Source organism: Plasmopara halstedii, assembly GCF_900000015.1.
Source record: "Plasmopara halstedii genome assembly, contig: Scaffold_323, whole genome shotgun sequence".
NCBI classification, from domain to species: Eukaryota; Oomycota; class Peronosporomycetes; order Peronosporales; family Peronosporaceae; genus Plasmopara; species Plasmopara halstedii.
In genome coordinates, this window is record NW_020187244.1 from 198,672 (window position 1) to 213,959 (window position 15,288).

The 15,288-nt window shown below is 45.3% G+C and overlaps 5 protein-coding genes across 5 annotated transcripts; 3 read left to right on the forward strand and 2 right to left on the reverse strand.

Moving 5' to 3' along the window:
- Positions 1-1,657: 1,657 nt before the first annotated feature.
- Positions 1,658-3,196, forward strand: PHALS_08540 (uncharacterized protein; the record flags this gene model as incomplete). Its single annotated transcript, XM_024723907.1, has 1 exon — positions 1,658-3,196. One exon carries the CDS (start codon positions 1,658-1,660, stop codon positions 3,194-3,196), a length of 1,539 nt encoding a protein of 512 aa, XP_024574837.1.
- Positions 3,197-3,692: 496 nt separating this feature from the next.
- PHALS_08541 (uncharacterized protein) lies at positions 3,693-4,195 on the reverse strand (the record flags this gene model as incomplete). Its single annotated transcript, XM_024723908.1, has 3 exons — positions 3,693-3,886; positions 3,955-4,063; positions 4,127-4,195. The coding sequence occupies 3 exons, from the start codon at positions 4,193-4,195 to the stop codon at positions 3,693-3,695; spliced, it is 372 nt and encodes a 123-aa protein (XP_024574838.1).
- Positions 4,196-4,502: 307 nt separating this feature from the next.
- Positions 4,503-8,072, forward strand: PHALS_08542 (hypothetical protein, variant; the record flags this gene model as incomplete). Its single annotated transcript, XM_024723909.1, has 8 exons — positions 4,503-4,614; positions 4,674-4,784; positions 4,847-4,933; positions 4,993-5,099; positions 5,170-5,851; positions 5,916-7,639; positions 7,704-7,834; positions 7,913-8,072. The coding sequence occupies 8 exons, from the start codon at positions 4,503-4,505 to the stop codon at positions 8,070-8,072; spliced, it is 3,114 nt and encodes a 1,037-aa protein (XP_024574839.1).
- Positions 8,073-8,197: 125 nt separating this feature from the next.
- PHALS_08543 (Extracellular protein SEL-1 and related proteins) lies at positions 8,198-11,773 on the reverse strand (the record flags this gene model as incomplete). Its single annotated transcript, XM_024723910.1, has 1 exon — positions 8,198-11,773. The coding sequence occupies one exon, from the start codon at positions 11,771-11,773 to the stop codon at positions 8,198-8,200; it is 3,576 nt and encodes a 1,191-aa protein (XP_024574840.1).
- Positions 11,774-11,813: 40 nt separating this feature from the next.
- Positions 11,814-13,296, forward strand: PHALS_08544 (trimethylguanosine synthase; the record flags this gene model as incomplete). The annotated part of the gene is made up of 4 exons (XM_024723911.1): positions 11,814-11,891; positions 11,979-12,513; positions 12,573-12,667; positions 12,733-13,296. The coding sequence occupies 4 exons, from the start codon at positions 11,814-11,816 to the stop codon at positions 13,294-13,296; spliced, it is 1,272 nt and encodes a 423-aa protein (XP_024574841.1).
- Positions 13,297-15,288: the final 1,992 nt, after the last annotated feature.

Sequence of the window (15,288 nt, forward strand, 5' to 3'; positions counted from 1 at the left end):
TCGCGAATATTTTTCTATTTGTATCACCTTTTGGAATAAACCCGAAAATTAATGTCATTATTATCTGATAGGTTAGCTCGGAGCAATAGCGAATCGAGCCAGTACAACTGTTACAAGTAGAAAGGGACATAAGAAGTGAAACACCATGCATCTGCATCTGCTCAATGTTAGCAGCTTCAACACGATTATAGCTCCACATCGAAATAGGTTCCGGTATTATATTGAGTGAAAATCTCATTACTCATTTAGCGTCCACAACTCTGTTGCTATATGACACTCAGTAAATGGTGTTCGTGACACTATTTTTATCAAAACACAATACTATCAGATTCGCGGACAGTAATGAAACCCTTTGAATTCAATTTCGATGTGTTTCTTCCAGATTTAGATCTTCTGAATGAATTTGCACGAACTGGCTGTGGCGATTGAGGGTAATCCGGGGTAAATTTGTCGCTTCTCTTAGTTCAAAAGTCAGACACATTTTTACATGTCATTTCCTTGCGTTTCGGCGTGTTTCGCTTCAACAAACACTAAATAAAGTGAGCACTGCTGTCGCATTTCCCAATACTACTTTTGTAAAAGCAAAATTACAGAGCAGGAGAGTGGAAAATGGTTTGTGATCGATACTTTCTCCTTGGCGCCAGAACTGCATCAACCTTAACCTGAAAGATTGAGCATATTTTTGAAAAGATCAGAGTATCCAGCTTACAAGATGTTTCACTGTAATAAACACTGATCCGAACGACGATAAGCGGCACCCGTGTATGTTATCTATTGTAGGCGAGTCAGTATTTTACGTGATTTGTCTAAGTGTAACTTGCGAAATTACTTGGAACCAAGGTAAACTGTCGTGTCCGCGACAATGCCTCGATCGGCGTCGACTTGTCCCCACTGAGTGATCCATCGCGTGGAGACAAAGAGATAAACATTTTGTGGTATAAAAGCAGCGGACAAATGAGTAAGCCTAGTCTTTGCCTTCATATCACATAATCGGAACGGCGATAGAGAGTGCGATAGGAGTATGCTGCTATTGGGTGAATGCCGTAATCGACAAGTTTTTATTCAATTTCGCAAGTCAGAACAGGTGGACGTCAGTGCCTCGTTCAGCGATCTTAGTTCGCACACCAAAAATGTTGAGCATCGTGTACAATTCAGCGTGCTAGGAGTGTACCTCAGTTCTATAAAAATAAGTGTACGTGTACTCGGAAGGCGTTAGTGTACATCGCCAGCAGGTTGTATGGACGCGATAGAGCGAGTCAAGTCGGAAGGTTTTTGCACGATAAAGAAGACGGTCCACCATATTATACACTTGAGTATCCGGTTACTGACTTTTAAAAATGTGCAATTTTAACGAAACATCCAGTTCGTCTATTACTACTATGTTAAGATCAAAATAAACTTAATCCTAGTCCAAAAGTAAATCTTAGGTCCATTTTAACCAAAATGAATAAATATACAACGAGTCTCCCTCTTAAGCTTCATTTTTGTATACTCAAGTGCTGTATACGCAGCAATACAGCGCAATCAGCCCTTCCGTGCTGCATTCTGTTTTCCACGCCTCGAACAACAAGTGAGCGACGGGCACGTCACAAGAAGACAGTTGGGCGGGTGCTCTTTGGGAACGTCCGGAATCCGTGACACGATCATTGCAACACCAATGGGCACGCGGCCTGCGAGCAAAGACGATGGCGTGGGTAGTAGCAAAGTCCAAAACCAGGCCTCAAGCTCGAGCTTAAAGTCTTCCGATACTAGCGCTGGTGGCGCGAAATCTGCTCCAGCGGATGTGTCCAATAATGGCGCAGTTCTATTGCAGCGTCTCGACAGCGACGGGAAGGACACTTTACCGCCAAGAAGTTGCAAGTCGGCACATCGCCGACCCGAGAGTGAGACGGGGCGTGTTGCCAGCGCGCGTTTGGGTGGGCGCTCTCGCGCTGAGACGGACAGTCAATTGCGATCGTCACTCCCACCAACACTTTCAACCGACGTTGTTTTAGACCGCCGACTTTTGCACAAGTATGAGCAAGTGAATCTCGAGATCGAGCGTATTGTGCGCGCGTCGCAGATGGACATGCAGTTTACGGGTGCTGGGGACGCAGCGCAGGTGAAGAATGAGCTACGTCAAGCGAAGAAAAGCTCAGCTCAGATGATTCATGTACAAAAGGAATTATTGGACAAAATGGAAAAACATGAGCGCGGCGGCTTTCGTCGTGTCTTCACCATTAATAAAGCTGCCAAGATGGCTAAGCTGCGGTCCAAATTGTGTGAAAAACTTAGCGAGTCGGTGATTGTAGACGAGGAGCTATTGCGACTTGAGAGACAGAGCACAGCCATATCAGCCACGACATTAGGAACAATTACGCGAAACGGCACAGCAATTGTCAATGTGAGCAATGTACATGGTGTATCAGGTAACAATTTTGCTTGTTCTGGCAATAATGTCTTTGGCGGACTTGGTGGCTTGGACGACACACGAGACTTCAGTAGTAGTGAATGCAGCGGACCAATGCTAAACATGCGGATGAGTTCTGGGTGGGAGGATGCACAAGAGGAACTTGTAATGCTTGAGCGTGAAAAGGAAGACATTCTCAACAATCTGTTTCAGGCTGTTGATATGCCGGCTGTGCTGGATTTACATGCACGAATCGCCAGCTTCTCAAGTGAGATCAAGGCCGTTGCAAGTGTCAAGAAGCAAGCAGACCGAGTGGAGGAAATGTACCGCAAAGCGTTGCATTTGCTTCGTGTTGCATTGGCTGCAGTTGTGTCACCAAATTACTCGGGAAGTATTCGCGAGTTTGCAATGAATTCGTATCCACTGGCTGTGGAAGCAGGTCATCTGATTGAACAAGCGTGCCATGTAATTCAGCCCGAAGCACGGCGTAAATATGAATCATTTGCATCTGAATTAATACACGTGCGGCCGCCTAAGTTCCCACAGCCTGTGTCGGACTTTGCTCGACGCTCTCGCACACATTATGATCCGCATAGCGCGCTCTCGATCGAAGGGATGCGTAATTTACACGCAGCGGAGAATGTTCTCATTTTGTTGCAGCGATTGGTGATACAGAAGCTCGAGGGAATTGAAAAATGGCAATTAAAGTTATCAAAAGATCAAGACGCTGCTGAGCGTGCCCATGCGCAGATGGAGATGAAATTACAGGAGCAGGTTGCTGTACTCGCACGTTCGGTATCGGTTTGAGTAATTGGTAGTCTGTATTTGAGATAAAAGTGATGCGTGCGCGTTTTGGCTTATGATGTACATATTGGGTCGTAAAGAGGGAGCAGAGTGAAGTAACAGGTGCTTCCAAAAACATTTTCAATGGAAGAAAGTGACAAGTGCAAGTGGAAAAATCGGCAGTGCGTTGCGGCATTGAAGAGCGGCGCGTCAATATATATTTATATTCGCCGCTATTTGATTAGTTAGTTTGCAAAAATAGGCAATTCTTTTTTGGTATTCCGGGCTTCAAATTGCTGATGTTGATGGTGTTAAGATCGAGATAATGTCGAAAAATGTGTTGGATGTCAGCCGTACGTACCCACTGAAAGGCCAGCCACGTCAGCGTTGTGGAATCGAATGCCTTTTTTACAAGATGATGAAGAATAAGTGCAGTTTTTGCGACGTGTCGGATACGATCAGACGTTGGAATTGTAGCCAAGAAAAATTGTAAAACGGCTGGAATAAGTCGAGACTTTAATTACATTAAAATGTTCGTAGATATTCTTCCTTCATAAGTCTCCATGTTCCTATTCTGCTTGAGTACCGAAGGGCCGTCCCATCGCCTTACGGCATTAGATACTCCACAACACATGACGCACTTGCACTGCCGTGTTTTGTCCTGCAGCACGACATAAGGAGACACCTCGACGTACTTAAAGTAACTTTGGAACTCTATAATACAAACGCATGAAATCAACTAACATTGCACACGGAAGACTATACGCTTAATAATTCCGTACCAGCATAATCAAGTTTCCAACGGACAGAGCAGCATCCGCGTTTGCACATCCAGAGCTTTGTCTCGCCTTTATTTTGATAGGTTTTGGTATTGAATGGCCGTCGAATCGACTGCAAGAGGTTGAAGAGTCAATATAATAGAGCAGACAGTTTAGTTTCGAACACAATACAGACCGGATGCCTCCACGCGTCGTAGAACTCGAGACTGCTAGTATTGAAGCACGTAGTGTGACAGTTTCCCATTTTCTACCAAGATGTTGGGCGTACGAGTTGGCAAGTCAAATAATGGGCCCACTGAAGCAGGTACAAAATAATTTCCCAATTTTCATTTGTTCATTGCGATCTTTCAATCACTCTTTCGCTCTTTCATACAGTAGCGGCTGAAGGGGTGTGGACGGCCATCTGCACTTCCTCACAGGAGAATACTGCACCTGCTACGAACAATAGATACAGGATTGTTCAATTTATACGCCACTTTTTGACTGAGATCTAGCAGCAGCTTTGGGATTGGCTGGAATGCTGCACACGAACCATTTTTATCAGCACTACGATGGAGCAGTGCACAGCAGCGAGTGTTCGCGCCTCTATGGAGTTTAATGGGCCGCTTAATGCATTATCCCTATCTCCGAACAACCGCCTAGTAGCTGTGGGAGGAAGAGACGGTTAAAAGCAATTCTTCTGATGTTCGTCTAGCGTGACAGTCGCTCACTATCTTGTTCAGTGCTCAAGGTGGTGGCGCTCGAAGCCTCTGGCTTCACTGAGAAACGCAATTTGCGCGTGGTAGGAAAACCGAGTCTTAATTTCAGCACCAACGATATTCGCTGGCATCCACGTATGTTATTAGAGCTGTTGTACACACCTTTCTTTTTACGTTAACACGAATTCGACAATCAGATTCCGACTATTTATTGGCGACGGCAGCCACAAATGGCGCCGTGGTAATTTGGAATTTGGAGCGGGAGGGATACAAATATGTGCAAGGTAAATGATATTACAAACTGTCGCGGTGATCAGAATGATTCATGAACTGTGGTGGTCAGAGCGAGTACTAAATGGACATCGACGTGCGGTGAATCGTATTTGCTGGCACACGTCCGATTGGAACATTCTCATAAGTGGCTCACAGGATGGCACGGTAAAGCTCTGGGTACGAAGAACTTACAAATTTTCCAATCATATTCTGTTTATAATGTAGTGGTGTGGTTACAAATGGGCAGGATAAACGCGGTGGAAAAGTCATGCTAACATATCAACCAAAGTCGGAAAGTGTTCGGGATGTGCGAGCCAGTCCTTTTCATCCCAATAAATTTGCCGCTGCATTCGAGAACGGTATTGTGCAGGTTTGGGATATGCGCAAGAACGCGCAGCCAGAATTAAAATTTACAGCACATAAAGGATTGGTACTGAGTATAGATTGGCACCCGACAGATGCCAACGTGTTGGCTTCTGGTGGACGCGATCGCTATGTGAAAATATGGGGACTGAGGGATGTACGACAACCGAAACAAACGATCCAGACAATTGCGAGTGTAGGGCGTGTAGCCTGGCGACCGACCTTCGTTACGCACATCGCAACGAGTGCTTCGCTGGTTGACAATAGCATTCACGTGTGGGACATCAAGCGCCCGTTTATCCCTATTGCATCCATGAAAGGGCATTCGGACATTGCTTCGGGTATATCGTGGATGGACACGCCTATGTCCCCGAATTTTGGCCAGCCAGAGATTCCTGGCGATTGGGAAGGTCATGACTATTGGCAGCACATGTTGGCATGCTCAAAAGACGGCACGCTTAAGCTGCATTCGCTTGCTGACTCTTTCAAACCGCATCAATCGCTTCCAAGTGCAGCCCTAGCTCTGACCTCGAAGGGTCAGGTCGCATTCTCCCATGACTACATCGGTACAGTCTGCCTTAATACTTTTTAGTGAACTAACACTTACTGTCGCTGTCTCGTCGTTTGTAGATCGATCGTGTGCATCCTTGAAAATTCACCGCCATTTCAGTTTGAATAGCTCGCTTTTTACTGTGGCAGGTGATACTGTATTGTCACCAACTCTTGGCTTATCAGGTGGTGATCGAAAAGCAAGTCATGGTCTGCTCACAATATCATTAAGTCCTTATCACGGTAGCTCGGGAAGCCCGGAAAATGCATATACTGGAGTTGTTCAGGAACAAGTATCGTCACGCGCAACATCATGGTCGTTTGGTGCAGGGTCTCAGCAGCCTCCACTAGCGCCCAAGGGACTTAACAGATCAGGAAGCAGTAGTGCAAACCTGACCAGTCTAGGTAGCGGGGTGTCGTCTATAGGAAGTAGCAGTAAATCGGCTGGAGGCAGTAGCAGCCTCAACGCTACAAGCGGGGCTGGATCTGGTGGAATCGCTCGAGTATCAGGTATTGCACCTCTGTCGCAGCCCAACGCGCTGGCGTTGCAGGGGAACGGAAGCAATGGGGCGTTGGGAAATGTGCAGTCTGAGGGAAACTTTGTTTCTGTATCAAGCGTTTCGGCTTCACTAGCGTCTGGATCACCTATTACTCCAATGATGACTGGATTAGGTGCTCCTCGCGCGCTGATTTCACTGGTGACACTTCAAAACGTCATCAGCACGCGCCAACTGGAGAGAATCTTTTTAGGTGACGAAAGTGAGTATGTGCAAGCGGGAAATCAACTAGATGTCATGCGCGCACAATTTGAGCAAAGTCAGAATCTAAAAGAATCGTTTGGTTTTGATGAGCACACTTTCCGATTTTTGGCCAAGCACTATATGCTATTTCCTGAGGACGTAATCACCAACAAGAATGGCACCAGCACTTCAAACGGGGCTGCTTTCGGTGGCGAGGCCACTACTTCAGAGGGTGTAATCAGCTTTGCACAAATGTGTGCGCATAATGCTTTGGCAGCTCTTGTCACTGGTAACTCGAACCTGTGCCGAATGTGGCGCATTTTGGAGGTTCTGTTTGCCGATGAACAAGCTGATACCCCAAAGTCAACGCATGATCAAAAGAATGGCAGTAAACGAACATCTGGCCACTGCTATGTGAGAAGTTTTGACTCTGAAGACGGACAGATAGGCATGGTAATAGACAGATATACCGATGAGAGAAATGATGAGCATTCATTTGGTGAAGGTCACCACGATAGCCAAGCGATCAAATTTGCGCAAAGGGACGACAGACGAGAGAATGACCAGCATGGTCACAATTCCCTACATCACAGTAATACTAATAACGCAAGTGAGACGTCCATTCTACTTGAGCAACTCGATCAAGTGAATCCACAAGCAATGGAAGGATTCGACCCATATCCGTACGATCCTGTGGGAAGGCATGCCAGTGACAACGGACGGGATGGTGGCGATCGCATTGGACTGTCAGGGACGACAAATATACGCGGAAATTCGTCGATGATTATGAATGGGAGTGCTGTTATGGGCGATTTAGCTCATATACGAGATGACATGCTAAAAGAATTGCTCGAATACTACACTGAAATTGGTGATCTTCAAACATGTGTTGCTATTGCCGTTGTCGTTGGGAAAGTGATCAGTGTCGAAAAAGTCATGGGAAAAGCGTGGCTGCAACACATTTACATGCATTATATCGATCTGCTTCATCAATTACAAATATACACGACGGCAAATGAGCTGATTGCCAATTGCTCGGACCAATCCATTCGACAAATGAACATGGTAAGTCAAACATTTTCTTGATGTCGCACTGTAAAGCTAAATGGGTTTATGGACAAAACTGTAGAAATCCACGAGCGTCTATTTCAATTGTGCGAGATGTTCCAAATCACTGGAGTCTTCCGGTCCCAGGGAGCTCGGTGTACCACTTTCTTTATGTACGCACTGCAGCAATCCTGCCACGCTATGCTCCATCTGGTAAGGGTCGCATCAAGCTAAACTTTCGAAAGCTGAGAATTTTGTTACATAATGATATCATCATTTTCTCTATACTAGTCAATTGCCAGTTCGCGGTCTCTACGTCTGGTGTCCTGTCTGTGCGCATGGCGGTCACTTAAATCATTTGACAGAATGGTTTGCACAAGAGACGGTTTGCCCCACTGGCTGCTCGCATCACTGCTCGCTGAGCTTGGTCGATACTAGCACGGGACAGTGAAAGACATGCTGACAGTGAAAGACATGCTGACAGTGAAAGACAAGCTAACAGTGAAAGACAAGCTGACAGTGAAAGACATGCTGACACCTCATGTTGCCGTGGGTGACGGCCCTTCCTACATAAAATTATTTCTTCAGGTACCATACGCCGATCGCGATGCAAAGAGTCGTTACTGTGAAGATAAGCACACATGCTTCCCCGTCAAAGGGGCTGATACTTACACCACATGGCTTTGTTGAGTCTGTAGCTGACATGTTTGATTTTTGACTTGAGTGAAGTGCGCTTTTCAAGCCAAGAATTTTTTCTAAATAGGTGTTGCGTAACCAATTTCGAATGGTTAATCTGGCGAGCGCGATACGGGTAGCCAACCGAGTTTCTGATTGTTCAGCTGCTAGCTCCAGTGCGCGGATATAATAACGATGAGCACGATTCAAATGAGTTTTGACACCGTCGCCTAATTCGTACATTTGACCGACATTGAATGCTCCGACAGCGACACCCGCGGCGCTAGCACGGCTGTACCATCGAAGAGCGATCTCTGGATCCCTACTCAGCCCAGCAAGTCCGTAGTAGTGATAATCTCCAATACGCACAAGAACTTCTTTGTCTCCATTTGCTTTGTACGTCAGCAACAAATATTTTAGCGCTCGGCGTTCACTGGCCTCGCTTCCTTGCTGCAAAAGATGCTGGTCAAAAAGGAAGGCTAAATTGCTAATTGCTACGGAATATCCAAGCTCATGGGCTTCATAATAGGAAACCACAGCACGCTCAAACTCACCATTAATGTACAAATTGAAGCCTTTTCTCACAACGTTACCCCATTGTCCGCCATCAGACGCCGCTTTTAAGTATTGAAGTGCCTTCGTACAGTTGCGTGTTATTGGTGTCAACCCTTCAAAGTACATCTTGCCCATTTCGAAGATGGCATCAAAATGTCCGAATTTTTTTGCAGCCACATCGTAATATTCCATTGCACGGCTGATGTTGACACTTGTACCATGTCCCATCGCATGACAATATCCAGCATTAAAAATGCTATCACCGTCTAATTCGTTTGCTGCAGCCCGCTCAAAGTACTCAAGTGCTAGTGCCTTGTTCTCTGCAACGCCACCACTTCCGTAAAAGTGAATAAAGCCCAAGCCATTCAGCGCTCGCGTGTGATTCTCTTTTGAGGCCTCTTCGTACCACTTGATGGCTGTGACATTGTCTTGAGCTACTCCTTCCCCTTTGAGAAGCATTCCAGCTATTGCTGTCTGCGACTTGACATCGCCTGCTTCAGCTGCTTGATAATAGTACTTAAATGCCTCCTCATGGTCACGGGAGATTCCGTGAGCACCCCAGTAATAAATGTCCCCCATTGCTGCCATCGCTTCAACGTCGCCATTATCAGCGCGCAATTTTTGAAATTGAATATGCTCGTCGTCGTCACCCCGCTCGCCCACTGTCACGTCTCTTTTAAACGAGTCATAAAGTCGTGTCATTTCATGTAATGGTTGCTTTCCATGTTGATGGTAATTCCTGGCTGCTTCGACAGCGGCATGATAATAGTAATATGTCGCCAGTTCTGTATCTAAATCGCAATATCGGTGTCCCAGCATTGCAAATGCATCCTTTTCACCATTGGCTGCAGCGAAATGGATGAGCCCTGTCGTCAGCAAGTCAAGTTTGCCGCCATCAAGGGTTCCTGTCTCTCTCTCTAAAGCAAGTGAGAGTGCTAGAGGCTTTCCAGCGCTGTATACTCCGTCACGAAATGCTTTAGAAAGAAATTGTCTCGAAGCGGTCAAGTTTTGCTTAACGGGGATAGATGCGAAGCAATGATGTAAGGTTTCGGTTGATCCGTACAAATAGGCATGACCGACATCCCGACATGCATTTGGATTCCCGTTATCTGCAGCTTCGACTAGCAAATCCCAAGCAACCGAATCGCATAGCTCTAAAGCAGTAGTCAGCTCCTCCAATGCAGTATCGGCAACTGGAAAAGAATTGTCGAGACCAACATTTCCATTGACCGCATATCTGTCAAATTTGCTAAGATAATGAAAGCACTGCGTTAAATAGGTTATCTGTACTGTCGGCTCTGAAATCTCATCTTCAAACGACGAATCCTGAACACAGTTCGTGTACTTTTCGTGCAGGTGTCTCTCTGATAAATATAGCCTGCGATGTTTATCCGGTGAGATAGGAGCTGGGAACACCTTTATGCTGCTCGTAAAGCCACGCATTCCATCTGTCCCCGGTCCTTTACCAATGTACAAGGGACCAGTGTTTGGGGCAACTGATTCATGAATATGCATCTGGGTATCGAGCATTCCATCAATATAAAGAGAATATGAATAATTCCAGCTTTGACTGCTTTCTTTGAGTGAACATTTCTCGTGTGTATTACTGTGAGAGCAATTTACAAATGTAAATCCCATGTGAACCCATTCATAAAGAGGAAGTTCGCTCGCACTATCTATTCCAACGTCGGCACTGGTCGTTGTGCTAACCCGCAAGACAAGCCGACGCTCATTCGGTTTCCACCAGGCCGATGGCGTTCGTTGCTGATTTTCACCATCTCCATGAAAAAACAAGCTTCGAAAATCACCTGTACAATTTTCAATCAAAAAGACCCAAAAGCTTAAGCTCCAGGAGCCTGGGGTTTCCATTTGAATTAATGCATGCGGAAGTACAAACCCTTCACCCCCTCCATGCGTCAGCATCCCATCAATTGCAAAACTTGGGCTTGTATCACTCATAGCTTTGCCATCTATATCTTCGGTTCTTTGTGCGGGACGCGTCGAATCCAGCACAACATATGATGCATCACACGGCACGACCGTGACCATGGGTGATCGTAATACCACCTCATTACGAGCTAAAATACAAATTGTATAAATTCCATACCGCTCAATACGGAGGCTCTGGAATCCTTCATACGTAAACGTCTTGTTCTCAACTCGACCTGCTTTCTTGCCTGCAACAATGATGTTTGTACGCAGTAGCCCTTGCATTAGCTCTCCGACAGGTTTCACTTTTTTAGCATTAATGCGGGTGATCCGAATCACAACCACACGTCCATCGTCTGACCACATGCCATTCAGCTCGTCTCCAATATATTCTGTAAAAGTTACAAAGCGATCAATATCCACTTTCGATTTTGCATCAGGGCGGTTTGTCGGCTGCTCGAAATTTAGCACAATTGTATGATTCTGCAGCAACGAGGTCTTTTCTGGAATTCCGGTGTCGATGTTTGGCAAACGAATACCAACTAGTTTTGGAATACAAAAGTCAGAGTCAAATTCACATTTGAGCCCATCTTCATCCGGTTCTTCAGAATTCTTATCATCTTCTTCTAGTTCCCGGTCATCCGTGCTCAGTTGCGTGACTCTTAATTGCCCAGAGGCGACAATTGTGCCAGCTTGTAGCTTGTTCTCTCTCTGGAGGATCAGTTGCCACTTGAAATGGTCATGATGTTCGTATATGTTTGTGGGCTGAGATATGGGGAATCGAACCTTAAAGTGGAAGACGTCGAGTGCGCACACGGACGGCACAGTCTTAGCACTCCAAGTCGTCAACGGGATACCTGCATGCCACTCGGCATTACTAATTTGTGCATGAGATTCCTTTCGACTCAGAAACGCCGCTAGGACGCCTGTCACAGCGTTGACGACGCGCATGGTGGCTTTGAAAGATATAATGCGCACTTCAACAATTCCCATGGCGTCTGGGATTGGTGGAAAATTGTTCAATTGACATCCAATGGATTTGAATCAAAAACGCATAATGACTCTGCTGAGTGAAGTGCAACTCCGCAGCCGCGAAACGCCAAACAATCAGGTGAAGTAATTGTCAAGCCTCCAATTGTTGGTAAATATGTCACTAAGACGATGCAAATTAATAGTTAAATGCCTTTTATTCTTGTAGCTTAAGAAGAGAAAAAAAAGCAAGAAGAGACGTAGACTGGCGAATGGTGATGTGTGTGAAGATGCAAAAGAAGAAAATTCCTGCACTGATCTGTATAAAGCTGCGCAAAATCAATTAAAAGAGGAAATGGAGGCAGCGGGGATGGTGGGAACTTTACCTCTCAGTTTTGGTGGCAGTACAAAGCTAAAGACATCGAAAGAACGAAAGCGAAAAATTCAAAAAATTGAACAACTGCACGAGTCTGAAGAAAATGAAATGACAACATATGCGTCGAAATGTAAAAAAGTTGACTTTGAAGAGGAGGAGGAAAACAGTGATGATAAAAACGTTGTTCAAGTTGCCGAAAAGAAAGCTTCAATAGTGGTGACCGAAGCTGTCGACGAGGTACGCGTGATGAATATTTCAAATGAAGAAGTGATGGAGCAAGTGATCAAGCAAGTGGAGGTGATTGAGGGTAGTATACTAGAAAATCAGAGTATACGCGTTTTAAAGCATGAGAATTCAACTTCAAACTCAAAAAATTCCAGGTGTCCAGGTAGATTTTTGATTGCGCTACGGCTTGTTGTTCGAAATCAGTGATTGGGTTGTTTTTAGTTCCAAAGGATGTCGCCAAGTTTTACGTGCAAAGAGACATTCTTTTCGAGAAATTCAACGATGGTATTCTGCTTGACCATGAAAGCTGGTATTCGGTGAGTCTTCTTGCTTTTCAAGTTTCTTAGGCTCGAACATGTAAGTGACTTTGCTGTGTCAACAGGTAACACCTCAAATTATCGCAGAACATATTGCAAAGCGCCTTGCATGTGATGTTGTCATCGATCCTTTTTCAGGCTGCGGTGGCAATATAATCCAGTTGGCAATGACGTGTAAGCAGGTTATTGCAATTGACGTTGATCCAGAAAAAATTCGCATGGCGAAACATAATGCGACTATCTATGGTGTCGCGCACAAAATCGAGTTCATTGTTGGCGATTCCATCAACCTTCTTGCCAAACTTAAAGCTGATGTCGTGTTTTTATCGCCACCATGGGGAGGGTTGAAGTACAATCGAAAGCAATTTAAGTTGGAGAATATGCTTGTAAATGGGCTAACTGGGCAAGAATTGTTTGCAAAGGCTCGTCTCGTGTCAAAGAATATTGCCTACTACCTTCCAAAAGGTACACCTGTGGAAGACTTAGAGGCGCTTACACCTGGTGAAACTGTGGAATGCGAGAAAATTTTCCTGAACAAACAGCTCAAGGTCCTTACTGCCTATTATGGTGACTTGGCTGGATCAATTTCTGACGTCGACGATGCCTTGCCAAATGAGGAAACGAATTAATAGGCGCTCAAGATAAGTAGGACAGCTGAGGGCCGAAAAGCGCCGCATCCAAGTTAAATGTAATATGGCTGTATGAAACTGCTTGTTTATCCTTTCAAAGCTTTACATACAATTTTCCTACTTGTCAACTAGTTGTGCGTCAGTGTGTTCTGCAACGAACAAAATTTAATTTGTCAATTAGTGATTGCTACCCCATTGTGCTAGCTCACCAAAATCGCAGTCGGGGGCAAGCTGGCCGCTGATCGAATCGACAGGCTATCAAGTCATATCGCAAATCAGTTGTCACCCCTCCGCAACGTGCGGCAATTTGGATTTTGACACTGATTATGTTTGGTGATCAGATAAGTGACCAGTTAACAAAGGTCTTTGTGGTAGTAGTCCAGTTCTTTTGGGGTAGTGTGCACCGTGCTGGTGTAATCCCGCAGCTAAGGATCGTAGGCTTGACCGACTATTCTTGTTTGAACACTTGGTGATGCATACAGACCATGTTTGCAGTGGTTGGTGAAGTTTACCTTAATTGCAACTTAATGTTAATCTCACGTCTTTGCATCTAAAATCTCGTCACTTAAGAATCTCTTCTGGTTAGAGCGAACGAGTGAGATCTTCAGTACGTTTATACGCAAATGCGACAAGAGTCAAAGCTTCTCCGTGCAAGTTACTTGAATACCATACACTAATCATAGACATCTCTTTTGCGGTATTCTGTCATCTTTATCGGTACCAATATTCCGATATTCACAGTTACACCAAAGGGTAATGGGGAAGGACAATAGCATATTTTGTAGGATCTGCACCACGATTCATGTTATACCCTTATCGTGGGGTATAACATGAAACGTACTATACATTTGGGCTCACATTTCGAGGACATAGCGCAAGACCAAACACTCAGCTAGCACCGGCTGCGCTCGGAAATCCACTTCAATCTACAGTACCTGCATATAAGGGCTGCAAGCTTTTCAAGACAAAGCAAAGACTTTTGGAGTCGCGTGTGACGCTTCGAACTATGTCATTGGCTGGACTTAATGTAGTGACGAGCTCAAATTGTCTCACTGTTTAAAAGGACTGGGATTTATTCTTCCGATTGTTGAGTACCCTTGTTGGTTTCCTGAGAAAGATTGCAATCAATATGCTTGAAAGCACAGTTGTTTATCGCCTTGGATAATTTGGCCTTAAGCTGAGCCGAGGCTCAGCATTAGCGATTAATTTGAAGACGCGCATTCCAAAAAATTGGCGTTTTGGTTTCGCTGGTAAAAACCTCTGTCATGGTGTTTGAGCGAACCATCTCACGAGATGTTTTGTCCTTCCGGAGTCGAGCAAATTCATCATGAATTTATTGAAACCGTATTTCAAAACAGGACTCCGGAGCCGAGTATTGGACGGAACTATCAGTCAGAACGTCGATTTTCGAGCTCTGCAATGCAACAAAGTTTGAATGGCTCTCGCGGCGATATTTGAGCATCGAGTAACGCTGCAGCAATGCCTCAATTCGCCCTCGATGAGCGCTCTTCCACTTTTAGAATCACACAATTGTTTTCACGTTCAACCTCACCTCCGTAATTAGAGTCTCGTGGAGAGTGTCGTTGGGTTGAGACAATTGTAGATCACGAGGATCGATCGACTCGTCACCGTAAAAAGTAGCAGTTGAGACATCAACGCTTCTACGGTGTTTGGTGGCGAGGCTATCCATCGGACTCGGACACGTGGGAACCTCCTCAGCTACGAGAACCGCTTGTATCGTTGCTAGAGACAATATACGATGATCAGAGCTTGTTTGTGTTCGGTCGTGATGAGAGTCCTGTCAGCGCCGACTCGGCAAAGCAGACGCTTCATTTTGCGCTCGCTGTCCAGGCGAACATATCCGCCAAGAATCAAGCTTAGCTGCGATGGGCTGGATCGGATCATCACGTTTGCTGATCCGACATCAACGAAAGAGCAGTCACATTTATAACATCTCGTCTCCATTACGGTTGAGAATGGAGTAAACGTCAA